This window comes from Nematolebias whitei, chromosome 4 (genome assembly GCF_014905685.2).
Source record: "Nematolebias whitei isolate Nwh7 chromosome 4, NemWhi1, whole genome shotgun sequence".
NCBI lineage: Eukaryota > Metazoa > Chordata > Actinopteri > Cyprinodontiformes > Rivulidae > Nematolebias > Nematolebias whitei.
Window position 1 is genome coordinate 7,995,768 of NC_056501.1, and position 14,819 is coordinate 8,010,586.

Below are 14,819 nucleotides of genomic sequence, written 5' to 3' on the forward strand. Positions count from 1 at the left end.
ATCCTTATTTAGGCACTTTTAAAAATCTTTTTATTTATCTAAAAGAGATTTACTTGAGTAAAATGGTTACATCAAATTAAAAAAACGGATAAAAGAACAACAACATTCATAATTTTAGTTATTTTTACTCTGTGTGAAATGGTAAACAATATAAATAAAACCACAAATTATATGAAATACAAATCAAACTAAATAAGAGTGTTTACATGGTCGTCATTATAAAAAAGAATAATATTTTAGAGTTCACAAGTATTTTATGTGATTAAGATATTTAAAAAATGAATACTAAAGAATTAATTAGATAGTTTAAATTAAGTCTTGATAAATTTCCAACAGTTACTGAAGTATAAAAACATATTCAGGACTATTCGACTACGGTAAATTGCTCAGGGGCCGGACATCCAGAAGTTATTGTCATTAATTTTGTTTTACAGTTTAAAATCTACTTTTATTTAAAAACGAACCCACTGGTGGGCCGAACTGAGCTCACCTGTGGGCCTGATTTGGCCCCTGGCCCGCCAGTTGAACAGCCCTGACTGTTTTTAAACGCTGTGTTTTTATTTTTTAGATAAATGAGTCCTCTGAGCAGCTAAAACTAAATTTAAAAAGCCACATTAAAATAAAACAAGTAAAATAAAATTAAAAATAAAACCAAAGGGCTGGCGTGATCTTTAAAATGCGATAGGACAGAATTAAAGCCTGTTTTGGTCAAACCTAAACGCCGTAAGGCCTGATGCCACGGAATATTGCTGACTCAGCAGTCACACGATTAAAGAGCGCACATTTGTAAGCGTGTGAAACCTGCAGGACACCGTCAGTGTCCAGCAGATGAAAAGTTGTGCTCAGCAGAGATGATTTCCTCTGCAGCGTTCTGCCGGCTCAGTGTTAGCTGTCAGCTGGCTGTCACGGCGAGCAGAAGTTGATTTGACTCCACGTTTCCCGTCCTTCTGTTCTTCTCTAACTGGACACCCCGCTGCGACGACACACGCGTCCCACCGGGCTGACGTACCGCGCAAACTCTGCAGCGTCTGCACATCCTTACACATCCCTGACAGGATGCTGAATCCGGCACAGATGTGCTGCTTTCTCAGGAAGACGTTCAGCTCCGTGGTTTTTGTTGTTGCTGCGTTTCAACACCTCGACACCAAACGCTGATGGAGGAAGAGCTCCCATCAATGGATCTCCAACCCTGCTGGAGGAGAACTCCTGATTTCTGCTGCACCATAAATGTTGCAGAATCTTGAAAAAGTCTTTGTATTCAGTTCTATCCTCTGTTTTTGTCCTTTTAAAGACATTTACCGTATTTTCCGCCGTACAAGTCGCACCGCCCTATAAGTCGCATCAGTCCATATTTGTCTAATAAAGTGGAAAAATCCATAAATATGTCACTTCGCCGTATAAGTCGCATCTATTATGCGTCACCGCTGATGCATCGCGTTTGTTACGCGCCACCGCTGACAACACGGAAATATGTGCCGGTGTTGTGCCAAAAATCAATGGGCTGCCAAATAACAAGAATTAACAAGATTAACACATAAAACCAATTATATATTTGGTTGGAACTATAGCAAAGGTCTCAGTCTAACGTTTGCTTAATAAATGCGCTTTAATGGCCAAATTAGCTGCATTTCACCGGGGCGGTGCAGATGGTTTAACTTGCTCCAAGCAGCGAACAGAACAACGGTGGGGGTAATATGGCAGGCCGACTGTGTCATTAATAGCTGGTGAAGATTCTCAGTCACCCAGGACATGGTAACTTCAAAGAAGTTCAAGAAAAAAACAAAGTATAAAGTACAAAAAGTCCAGTTGTTTTTGTCTTGAACTTTTTTGAATTTGTCATTATAGCCACGTTTACCTATTACATGATACAACGGCATGCCTTACTAATACTACTCAGCTGCCATCTAGTGGCTGAAAGTGGTATTGCTCAATTTTTTTTCAGTCAGAATGAATGAAAACTGTCATATCTCAGCCAAAAATTGGTTTATAAATATGGGAAAAAAATCCATAAATACGTCGCAGGGCATGCAAATTATGCAAAAAAAACTGAGACTTATAGGCTGAAAAATAAGGTAAACTTTAAAATATGAATCTTCCATGTTGTAAAAATAGCCTTCCAGCAACTTCAAAGTAGATTTTCCAACACGGTCTCCTCAGGTGCACATCCTTTACAGTCATAGTGAAGACTGTGCAAAGTCAGCAGCAGGAGGAGTGAGGAGCTGAGGGAGCAGACGAAGGTATAAGGAGGATTTTACCAAAGAAAAAATAATTTCCCTCTTTCTGGACCAGAATAGATTTAGTCATTAAAAAAAAAAAAAAACGAAATGCCATTTTTACAGCAGTTAGGCTGCAGGCAAACAGCTGACAGAAGGTCAGAGAATTTCTGCACCCATGTCGTTTTCTCCCAGCGTGTCTGAGATTGGTTTGCACGAGTTCAGATGGAAATGGTGTCGAGGAAAGTCAGCGCTCATGATACGCTCGAGCCACATCCTGTGACGCAGGAGAGTCCAGGTCACTTCGCTCCCTTCAGATGTCCTGTCTGCGTTTTTACAAACAAAACAAAAAACGCCGTTGTGGCAGCAACTTACAGCGACTCAAGGTGGGAACAGCGTCTGAGAACGCATGGACTGATGTGAAAGGAAAAACCAACAGAATATTCAGGTAAAACGAGGAGATGGAAAAAGCTGAGTCAGATGAGACGGGGTGCAGGTGAGTGGGCATGGCGGGCAATAACACCAAGAAATACAAAAAAACACAAGTGTGACACAACATATTGTCTAATATTAAACTTAAAAAAACCCTACTAAAGTAAACAACAAAAAAACATGGATCCTGACAATAGATTGGTGTATTTTGATCAAAAGATTATAAAAAGACTCTAAATAAAAGTTGTTTTTCTGTGAATGTGCACCAAGTATACCTTTATTTCAGGTGTAGTTTAGCCGGCTAACACACACAAGCTCATCTCTCGTTCCTCAGGTCTGATGGCAGGACAGCCGAGAAGAACCAGAGCTCGTGTCTCGCGTGGTTTGGACTCGCTGACCAGCGTTTCTGCCTCCAGACGTTTGTGGAGGTTCTCATTTCTCATGTGAGCTGCAGAGGCATGCAGTCCTGCTGCTCGAGTTTTTAACATGTTCAAAAACGCGCAACATTTATTTAAAATAGCCCCAAACAGGTGATTTTCAAAACTGGTTGCTCAAAACAGCTGCACAGCTCGTTTGTCATTAAAAAAAAAAACATTATTTAATGAGACTACGGTGGAAAATGTATGTATTTTCTGCCAATTTTCTCCCAATTATATAAATATTTTCACCAAGTTTCCCATTTAGTGGCAGAGATGGGCCAACAAGTCGCCGTTCCACTCCCAGCCATTCCCACATGTTGTGGTGTCTCTGAGCAAGACACCCAATCCCTAATTACTCCCCGGGTACTTACGTAGCTGCCCACTGCTCCACCTGGGTGCATCTCAGGTGTGATGGGTTAAAAGCAGAGAACTAATTTTGCCATTCTATGGGGACATACAAAGACAAGCTCAAACTTCACTTCCCCCATCCATCCCAGCTCAGAAACATTTAGTTTCTGTGAGTGAGAAAGCGAGACAACCATGGGAGGGTTTGGCAACCAGTAATACTACATAGCGAGCAACCGGAGAAAAATAAAAGGTAATAAATTAAGACGTAATTGAGACACTGTGTTTAAATCAGGATAAATCTGCCCATTGTTAGCAGGACTGTCACAGCACTGTTGCATTATTTTACATTTACGCATGTTAAGAAACGTGTCGCACCAAAGTGAAAATCAATTTTCTCCAACTAACTGGCAACACTCAGCCCAGTGAGAACCCTCAGACTTTGACAAATACCATCATCCATCCATTATCTTTACCTGCTTCCTTTTATCTTCTACCAAACTACATATTTGTCCTATAGAACAGTGGTCCCCAACCTTCATTGCGCCACGGACCGGTTTGATGTCAGACGGACTGGGTGGGGGCGTGGTCTGGGGGTCCCCCCAAACAGAATTTTGAATAAAGCAGATGCTATTTCCTGCATTCTGGTGCATTTTTCAAAACATTTCAAACATTTTTCGCTTTAAATACTGCACGACAAAAACAGCTTCATGAGCTGAGATCATCGTCTGTTTTATCAGTTTGGTGAAAGTTCAGAGAACTCCTGCAGTGATTCGCATCAGATTTTCACTAAATTCAATTCAATTCAATTCAAAAATACTTTATTAATCCCAGAGGGAAATTATTTGTTGTTGTAACTCGTTATCCTCTTTTCATTAAGAGATGTTATAGATGCTGATGGCTGTAGACAGGAAGGATCTCTTGTTAAGGTCCATCCCACAGTGGATCCTAAGAAACTGGCTGCAGATGCCGGTCGATCCGTCCACCCAGACTCGGCTGGCCTCTCGGTTCCTCCGGGCTGTAGGACCACCCGAATGCCGGGTAGAACATCTCCCAGAGCGATGGCCACTCCTCCCAGCAGTTTGCCGAGCTCCTTGTTGCTGTGGACAGCCAACTGTAGGTGCTGAGGGACGATCCTGTTCTTCCGCTGTCATGAGCCGTGTTTCCTGCTAGTTCCAGGATCTCAGTGGTCAGGCACTTGAGCGCAGCTGGCAGGTAGATGAGAATGCGTCCACAGAACATCATTTTCAACTCATTTGAGATTTGGGGCTGTATTTGAGATATTATTTGAGCTTTTGAGATGTTATTCAGCTGTTCCTGGTTGTAAAAAACAGCCTTGTTGCCATGGTTACGCATCATAACAAATGTTCAAAACTAAAAAAGTTTCAGTAAAAATCCTTCCAGCTGCACAGCATCCGACACCAGAGGAAACAATCATCCAAAAAATGTGATTTACATCCAGAAAAAGAGGAATTAAAGTTTCCAAAAGCAAAATCTCAGAATGAAATTAACAGAGATGCTCCAACATGCAGCCACCTTGAGCGGCGCAATTCTAGAAAAGCACAGGAACTTATGCCCAGTGCAAAACGTTTAATTATATTTTTGTTTTTTATAATAAAATTACCCATGACTTCGACCTTCTAGGGGCAGAGATTGTTTTTGAGCAGAAGCAAAAATGTGAAGCGACAGCTCTGATGTGATGTTAGGAAGCTTGTTAAAATTATAGTTTTATTTAGTTAAAGTTCTATAGTCAATCTTTGTCAGGTGGGTTGAAAATACGCAGTGTAATCCTTCAAAATGCACAGATACGGCTGCGCACCTCCACCCGTCTGCTCCAGACCACGTATCTGAATTGCTTTGTTCTTCACCAGCAGTGTAGAACTGGTCTGCACATGCACCGAGCAGCAACTGAAACTAACCACTTGTGTGCGTTGACCTGCGTCAAACCACTGCTATAGAACATATATTGAGCCGATCTCTAACATATTTTTTCGATGCCTTTCCTAACAGGGCTCGTGAGAGTGAACCTCTCACCTTGCACAAACGATCCTACGTATCAGCTGAGCCCGGCGCTCGTGCTCTGTTTGTCAATCTCGTCATCCGATCTCTAAAAGTTCACTTTCATCTCGCGGGAGAAGGCGCCGCCAGTCTCCTTTTCAGCTCTACAGCCGAGCGATAAACGTCAAAAAGCAGAGTAAACATCATTCACAACACCCCCTCCCCAGGATGGTTTAATACCCCGAGGCGCCTCATCACCCCTGAGATGGAGCTGATCAACACGGGGGTTCATTCTGACCATGTCAAGTTAAAAAATGTAAAGAACAGAGGAGGCAAGAACGATAATTCTAAAAGGCCAGCCGTCCTCCTCCTCCTCCTCCTGCTCCTGCTGGACATGAAGGTGAAAACCGAGGTTGATAACGGATCTCAGTCGCTGCTGGAATACCAACAGGCCGAGTAGATTACCACTCGTGCTGCAGAGCCGTTTTCATTCGCCCCTGAGCAACAAAAGCACGACGGAGGAAGCTACAGGCTGAAAGCTGTGTCGGCTGCAAGAGGCTGAAACTGAGAGCCACGAACAGGACGTCTCAGCGATGAAAAAAAACCAAGGTAAAAACGCTCAACGTTTACAAAATAAGAAGAAACTAAAGCGAGACGTGAAGGACTCTAAAATGTACGAAGCAGAAAGTGTTTCGGACAAATTGTTCAATTCAAAGGTATTTTTAATAAAGTTTTCCCTGAATTGTTTCAGCACAAAAAAAAAAAAAAAAAACTGTCCAGATGACCTGACTGAACAATGTTGGATTGTATACCTGGATTATTGAGCATGGACTTTGTTGTTTTCAACCAGTTTGACACAACTGTCAACAAGGAAGAGGGCCGGCAATGGAGGAGGGGCATGACAAAGAGACCATCTTATCACAAGCAGAACTGGTTTGTTCCACTTTGGAGTAAGCTGTTGGAGGAAGAATCAGTTTTGTTGTGTTTCCTTGGCTGATGAAGCCTTCTGGATTGAAGAAGAAACGTTTCAGCACAAAAAAAAAAAAAAATTGTCCAGATGACCTGACTGAAAAATGTTGGATTTTCCCTGAATCGTTGCACTCAAACTGAGATCAGCTTCAAGTTTATTTATGATCATTCTCATGAACTACAAAAATATTATTTTGCAAAAGAAGCTTTGAAACTTCTATTTTTGTATAACGTTTGAAAGCTTTCAAAGAGTTTTGTGGACTTGTGGATCTTGAAAAGTGACGTCATAAAACACAACATTCCTATTTTTGTTTAAAACTCCAAACTGGCTAAAACTAATCTCGTGACGGAGAATTAAAAAAAATTAAACAAATGAGTAGAAACAAGAAAGATCCAGAAAACAAAACAGGAAACTAAAGAAGTAAAGATGTTTGGAAAAGTTGAACTAACAGTGAAGCACAAATGAGGAAATAATCTGAAATGAACTTGGAAAAAAATAATATATGGTTGAAAACAAAAAAACAAGCGCCCATGCTTGTAGTTTTTGAGATTAGTTTTTTTTTTAACTTTTTTTCTGGACTGGAATTGAACAGGGAATGCAAGTACAGTAGTCCCTCGTTTATCTCCGTACCCTGCCCCCCCACGATAAGTGAAAAACTGCGAAGTAGGGAGACAGTAGTCCAAGTTCAAGTTCAGTAAACGTTGTCATGACATGTGCCATGCTGCAATCACACTTATCACCTGTTAATCCCAATCTCCCTCCTTAAATACACAATTTAAATATAAATACTGTAACATTTTAAATAAACAATCCATGCAGCATGGATTGTTTATTTAAAATGTTACAGTATTTAAATTGTATAGAAGAGAAGCGCAGTAGGACATGAAAGGGTTAACACGTCAGCAGAAACGTACTTCTTGATCAGTTGCACTGCAACAACTGAACATAGAAGTTCTAAGATAATTAAAAATAACTTAACACTTTTATATTTTGTGATTATGACAATTTTACGATGTGACATACTTTGAATTTTAAGTTGGAAGACAAAAGTTGATCGGTGCATGTGGACATCACTAAGCACTTGTGGGCTAATAATTTTTAAACGAAGAAATAAATAAAGACAAAAAGTTATGACATGCAAGAGACAAAAAGCTGACAAGTTAATCGAATTACATTTCAAACAAAAAAATGCATTTTAAGGCTATAAGACAATAAAAATATGGTGTTAATTTATGATAAAACACTGTAGCTTTGAGCCATAAAGATTGTCCTTTTTTTAAATAAAGCACAGTGACAGAATTAGGCGTTAAATAATCCAACTCCAAACCAAATGACTCAACAGATTAAACATTAATCCAATTAACGAGTTTAATAACTCTTGGTGGGCTCACCGTATGCTGTAGAGCACGTTGCCGTTTTTGGATATGCGCAGCAGCTTGTTGTCGGTGGTGACCTCGTGGAAGTTGGCCCCCTTCTCGTTGGCAAAGAACAAGTCGGGCTTCCAGATGGAGTCCAACATGGATGGATCGAGGTCCAGCGAGTCGTCGGGGTACTCGCTGTACGCCAGCCGGGGGTCGTTCCACTGCTGCCTCAGGAAGATGTTGACTCTGTAGTCCTGCACAAACCAGCGAGAGGTGGAGGTTCAAGAACTACGTGGATAAAAAGAGAATAACTTCTATTCTGATGTTTAATTTAGCGTAATGAGCTCAGGCTGGCTGCAGGCTTGACTTCACGTTAATCTCAGGTGAGTTTAGATTATGTTTCTTCTGTTCTGTAATTCAGTCGTATTTAACGACACAAAAAGAGGCAAATCAGGATTTTTAAAAAACTGTAAAATGGTGCAAAATGACTAAATAAATAAAAAAATCTATTTAGTAAATCCAACTGCCACCTGAAATTGGAGCATCCATCTTTTTTTTTTTTTTCTAGAAAGAGCTCCCTGTGACCCGGGAAAAGAAAATGAATAAAGAAAATGGACAGATGGATTTTATTTTGTATTCATCTTTCTTTATTCATCTAAGATGAGAAACCAGCAGACGTTGTGATGTATAACCGAAGAAGTAGAAAGAAAATCAACATAAAAAAAAAGTTAAAGCTGCTGTCGCTGGCTTAATGAGGGTTACCATGGTAACCACACACCTGAGTCTCAAACTCTTAATAAGGATGAAAGCAAGAGAAAAGCCAGAACTGTGAGTGGCAGAAGCATCTGGTCCTTACAGGTGTCAAATTTTATGTTCCGGCTGCGTTTTATGCAGAAGATACGGCAAATTAAAACGAAGCCTTCATTTCCATTTTGAAGAGAAAATACTGAGCGCCAACACAATGGAAGTAAATGAGAGTTTGGGTGTGCGCAGTGTGCACTTTGTGGGGAATAAGAAGAAAACGATCAGTCCTAGAGAGACTTAGAGACAGACTAATACAAACACCCACGTTATGATGAATAAACTGTAGGAAAAATGTAAAGTTTGTGCGAGGAAGACGACTGTTAGTTTCATCAACTCAAAAGTTTGCGTGACATCATCAGACTTTACGGTGAACATCCTGTTACTGTTAGTTATAAGTAAAATATTAGTTGTTGGTTTTAAGTAAAATATTCCTCCAGTCAACAATGGTGTACCACAAGGCTCAGACTTAGGACCCACCCTCTTTACAATCTACATAGGTTAGGTCAGAGCATCCCTGATGCATCCATACATTTCTATGCTGATGACACAGTTGTTTATTGTTGAGCTAAAACAGCTGCTAAGGTTTTTTAGCTTTTGCAATTCGCTTTCGACATCAGCCAGTCAGATTTGTTCCGTCTCAAACTTGTCTTAAACGCCAACAAAACCAAAGGGATGCTTTTTTTCAAACAGGAAGTTGGTCCCAGCAGTTCTTCCTTTGGTTTTATCCTCAAATGGTGTCCCTGTTGAATTTGTCAATTCCTATAAATATTTGGGTATCTTGGTCGATTTGCATCTCTCTTTTAAGCTCCACGTGTAAAACATAGTAAGGAAATGTATTTATTTATTTATTCATTTTCTTCTTTCGGCTGCTCCCTTCTTCAGGGGTCGCCACAGCGAACTAAGTTGCACGAAAACTTGGCAGGTATTTTTACGCCGGATGCCCTTCCTGAAACAACCACAGACCACCGAGCTACCACAGCTCTCTGTGGGAAAGGAAATTGAAAGTTTTTTTTTTTTTTTTTCCCAGAAATAGATCCTGTCTATCTCTGAATGTTAGGAAACGCCTTGCAACTGCGACTTTCCTTCCCTCCATTGATTACAGTGACATTATTTACATGAATGCTCCTACAAGCACCCTGCAGATGTTGGATGCTGTCTATCACGATGCGCTAAGATTCATAACTGGCTGTAACTGCCGTACCCATCACTGCACCCAGTATTCATTGGTTAACTGGACATCATTAACTTCACGCAGACTCTCCCACTGGCACATTTTCATCTTTAAATCACTTCTTGGTCTGCTGCCTTCATACATCTCCTCCTAGATGTCTCTGCGTGAGTGCAGCTACGGCGTGCGCTCTCAGGACATTATTACCTGCAGTGTTCCCTCAGTGAGGACTGAATTAGGCAAAAGGGCCTTCTCCTACTCCGCTCCTGCTTCCTGGAGTAACTTGCAAAAAGATATGAGGCTCTCGACCTTGACCTCTCTAAGTGGCTTCAAACATCTGCTAAGTTCCTGGGAAAAACCAATGCAGACATGTTTCTGTTTTTAGTTTTCTACACTGCCTTACAACCTAGCTGTTTTTTTTTGTTACATTTTCTTTTAAATATTTTATTTTTCACTAGTTTAAAAAAAAAAAGAAGAAATCTCAATTTGTACGTGTCCTTTATGATTGCCTATTGTTGTCTTTGTTGTCCAATGTTGTCATCACTCTTTGTTAAAACCAGGTCTCTCTTGTAAATGAATCCCTGAGGCTCAATGGGATTAACCTGTAGAAATAAAGGTTGAATGAACGAATGAATTGACTTAACTAACTGTTCATAAAAATTCTCCATACATGAGTTTTTCTCTGATCCACACCTTCCTGGTAGCAGGTTTAAACATAGTTATTTTATTTTAACTTGTTCTTTGATGGGTTAAAATAAAAACGGTTTAGAAATCATTACGCCATTCTTTAAAATTGATCCTTCTGTTGTTCTAAAGGGCTTTTTCTGGGGAATTATCAGCAAAGTTTCTGCAGGACTGTAAACAAACAAGCAAGACAAAAGCAGATAAAGAAAAAACAAGAATGTATTAAAAAAGTTTGTTGATTTGCTTAGGATTAATCAAAAAAGTAATAAAAAAATAAAATCCCAAACAACAATTCCAGCGTCTGCAGCGGGAGCTGCGTTCTCAGAAGGTCCACGCTTTCTGGTTGGAGGAAAATTGATTTAGCAGGAAAATCAAATTACAGCAAAGAAGCCAAAGTTACAAATCGTACATCTTTAAAAAGAGGGATGTACAATTCTACTTGGGGGAGATGTTTTATTAAAGGATGGGGGGTCGTCACAGGTCCATGCACTGCCTACCCCGGACTCTGTAGCTCCAGACATAGAACTGCATCGACAGAAACCCGATGGTGGAGAGGTGGAGTGATGGACAGGGTTTCATGGTTGGATGACAGAAGGTTTCAAGACTTTCTCTGCATCATTTTCTCCATTATGTGAACATGTTGGATATTTTACTGATTGTACAAACGAGTTTCCATCTTGGCCTCCATCGGAGACCTTTACCCAGCCCGAAGGCCAGTGAGGCGACTCAGAGCCTCCTTAGCTTCAAATAAATCTTTCAGATTTTATTTTTGAAGCCCTCACGTTCAATATTGTTTGTCTAATAAACAAACAAATAACAAAAGATGCACTTTTTTGCAGATTTGCCTTCACAAAAAACAAATACAACACAACAAAAACCTCTGGTTGGCAAAACTAAAAGCAGATGAACGAGTCCTGCTAGCTGAAGGTCATTTAGCTGCTGCCTCTAAAACAGGACCCCCAGGTCCAGGTCTGGACCCAAATAAAGTCTAATCTTGATTCAGGTCTGTTCTTAAATTTCAATAGAATTTAAATCATTTGTACACAGCTATGTTTCATCTTTGTATTTGCCAACATTTTCCAGTTAACTCATTTTACGAGGCACAGCTTCTCTAATATTCACGGTAAATTATCTGATGAGGCGCAGCTTTTGTAATATTTACAGTAAATTATTTGATAAGGCACAGCTTTTACAATATTTACAATAAATTATTCAATGATGCAGTTAGAGAGAACATGAAGGTAGTTGGAGTGAGGACAGAGGATGCAGAGGACCGAGTGACGTGGAGGAGGAGGACTCGCTGTGGCGACCCCTGAAGAGGGAAAAGCCGAAAGAAGACGAAGAAGAAGATTCACTGAGGCACAGCTTTTATAATATTTACAGTAAATTATTTGATGTGGCACAGCTTTTATAATATTTACAATAAATTACTTGATGACGCACAGCTTTTATAATAGTTACAGTAAATTATTTGATGTGGCACAGCTTTTATAATAGTTACAGTAAATTATTTGATGTGGCACAGCTTTTATAATAGTTACAGTAAATTATTTGATAAGGCGCAGCTTTTATAATAGTTACAGTAAATTATTCAACGAGGCACAGCTTTTATAATAGTTACATTAAATTATTTGATGTGGCGCATCTTTTTAATATTTACGGTAATTTCCAGATTTGAGCTGTGGTTTCTCTCTGCTCTCAGAGACGTACGGACCTGAGAAGACAACACGAGTGGAAAAAAAACAGCTGAAACTTTTGCTAGAGAAAGATTTCTTTAGACAGACCTGGTTGAATTTAAGATGAAAACTGCTGCTCTAATGTTTCAGAAACACAGCAGGTCAACACAAAGAGAAAAATCTATAAAGAAGAAGGTAATTTAATAAAGTTTTAACTTGCAGTTTAAAAAAGATAAAATGTGAGTTGGCTGCTGAAGAATATTCTTCAAAATAAATAAGTCTGTAAATCTATAAATGGTGTTTAAAAATGAGGAAATTAAACATTTGGTTTGCACACACAGTTTGTTTTAGAAAACATATTTTCTGAGAACGAATGCTGTGCAAAACATTTAAGCCTGCACTCATTTGTCCCACTATCAGTTAAGGTTATCAACAAAGAAATAAAATCTTAGTATTCAGTAAAATATGCAACATATGTACGGCTAATTCTGCATATTTTTTTATAGAGTTAGCATCTTAGTACTAGTAGTAATGTATGTACTTAGACTTCAGGGGTATCTGAGGCAGGCTTGAAACACAAGAGTCAGGGTGGCTTCTGGGTAATACCAGATGGCTAGGCCTCAGACTGACGAAGCCTCTTGGATGGGGGCGAAACGTTTCTTTTTAACAAAAAAAACGAAGTCCAGATGACATGATTCAACCTTTTTTGTTGTTATATACCTGGATGACTGAGAAAACAAACTTTGTATCTTAGTACTTTGTTTTTCAACTGTTTATTTTTATCATGATTTTACTGTTACCATTCCATTTACCTTGTTGTTCTTGGTGGTTTAATTTTCTCGAATGTTTCTGTGCAGCGGTGCTTTTTAATCCAAGGCTGACAAATAAAAAACATCAGATTTTGCTTTACAAAACACAACTTGTTTATTGTTTAAATGCTCTTGATCAACAGTTCTCCAGGAATTTTGAAATTGTATTAGCTTTTTTCCTTCTACTTCATCTTTTCACTAATTAATTGAGTCCAGTCTTTGTTCTTTACAGATGATTTTCTTCCTGTTGATTAAGAAACCTAATAAAAACACCATGTACGTTCTTGTGACAGGCTGCGAGTGTAAAGATCATTTTAAAAACCAAACTAGAGCAGATTAACTTTATATTTAAAGCACATATTGCTGAAACCACGCCCCCCCCCAAAAAAACAAACAAACAAACAAACAAACATGACATTTCATTTCTAAAGCCAAAACATTAATTACATTTAAAATCCATCTTAAGCTGCTCTTTAATAAAAACCTCAATAGATAAGAGTTCACGGTTCACGATGTAAAACAATAATCTCTTTTAGTAGCTAATCTAGAACGTGGAACTTCCAAAAGAACCGTTAAGAGAACCTAAGAGAGGTACGGTTTAACTAAAAACAGACGTTCAGATATGGTTCTTAGAAAGTTGTTGAATATTTAAACACAAGTTTTGTTTTAGTTAAATGTCTTTTGTAGGTTTTAGATCCTGTCTTAGGACACAGAAAACATATTTCTGGTCCCGCACAAGGACGGGACTGAAAATAAAAGTTTTTAGAGAAGAACTAGAAATAGAACTCTATTAGAAGCTGCTTTGAAAAGTTAGATTACAATTTGTCTGCCTGGAAGAAAATTAATCTGAATGATTTTGTTTTTTTACTTTATTTTAGTGCTGTGAGGCCCGGGTCATTTATTATAACTTTTTGAAATAAAGAATGCATTCATTTGAATTGAAACCAATGTTTATAGTTGTGGGGGGGGGGAAACTGTTCTTTTTTTTCATTAGTTCTTTGCTCACAGCATCCCATTTATTTCCTGATGTCCTTTATTCTCAGACATCTTTTTAACATCATTTAGCCCAAACCCTGAAGTTAATAATCAGGTTTTATGCAGCCTGTCTGACAGATTTAGCCCCGCTGACGTCATCCATGGTTTTAATATTTAGAAAGAACTTCATGGAGACGTTGTGCAGATGGATGAGAGCTATCGCAGCTTATCTAGGTGTAACTCAGGACACGTTTTACCGGTTCGAAATGAACTAATCCACAACACAGCTGGGGATCTCTGCAAGGACACATTTATCCTTTTCTGATTAAATCAGAAAGTTCTTGTATCGTGATTTGTTCACCAGTGATGGCATGATGAAGCAGGAGATGGACAGATGGATCAAAGTACTGATTTATGGTTCTGCTTCATCAATGTTCCCGCCTGGCAGAGGATCAGCAGAACAGGATCACAGACATAACTCACTCTAATGGCTTTTCTTTGAGGGTGGATGGGCTCAAAGATGGGACGAGGAGTGTGTGAGAGGAACACAGAAGCTCTTTGTTGTTTGTGTATCTGGTTAGAGTGACTTTTTTTTATTTTTTACAATTTGTTTACATCTATCCAGAACTCACAGGAGGTTTAATTTTTCCTCTCCAGCTTGGGAATGGTCTAGGGTTCCCTGGAGGAGCTGGAGAGTCGCTGGGGAGAGGGATGTCTGAGTTTCCCTTCTGTACCCGCTGTTTCTGGGAGATGATCTCAGATTTACATCCAGAAAAAAAGTGGAATTAAAGTTTTAAAAGCAATAACTCAGAATGAAAATAACAGAGCTACTCCAACATGCAGCTACCCCGAGCGGCGCAATCCTAGAACATATGGAATATATATCTAGAATATATGTTTGTATGGATGGATGTATATATGTATGCATGAATGTATGCATATATGTACAGATGTATGTATGTATG

At 39.2% G+C, this 14,819-nt stretch overlaps 1 protein-coding gene across 1 annotated transcript in view; it reads right to left on the reverse strand.

Annotated features, from left to right (window-relative positions):
* Positions 1–14,819, reverse strand: part of glra1 (glycine receptor, alpha 1) — a 132,125-nt gene that overhangs the window by 47,646 nt on the left and 69,660 nt on the right. Inside the window, exon 3 of the mRNA XM_037675485.1 lies at positions 7,769–7,992. Coding sequence (XP_037531413.1) covers positions 7,769–7,992 — 224 coding nt within the window. The remainder of the gene's footprint in view (positions 1–7,768; positions 7,993–14,819) is intronic.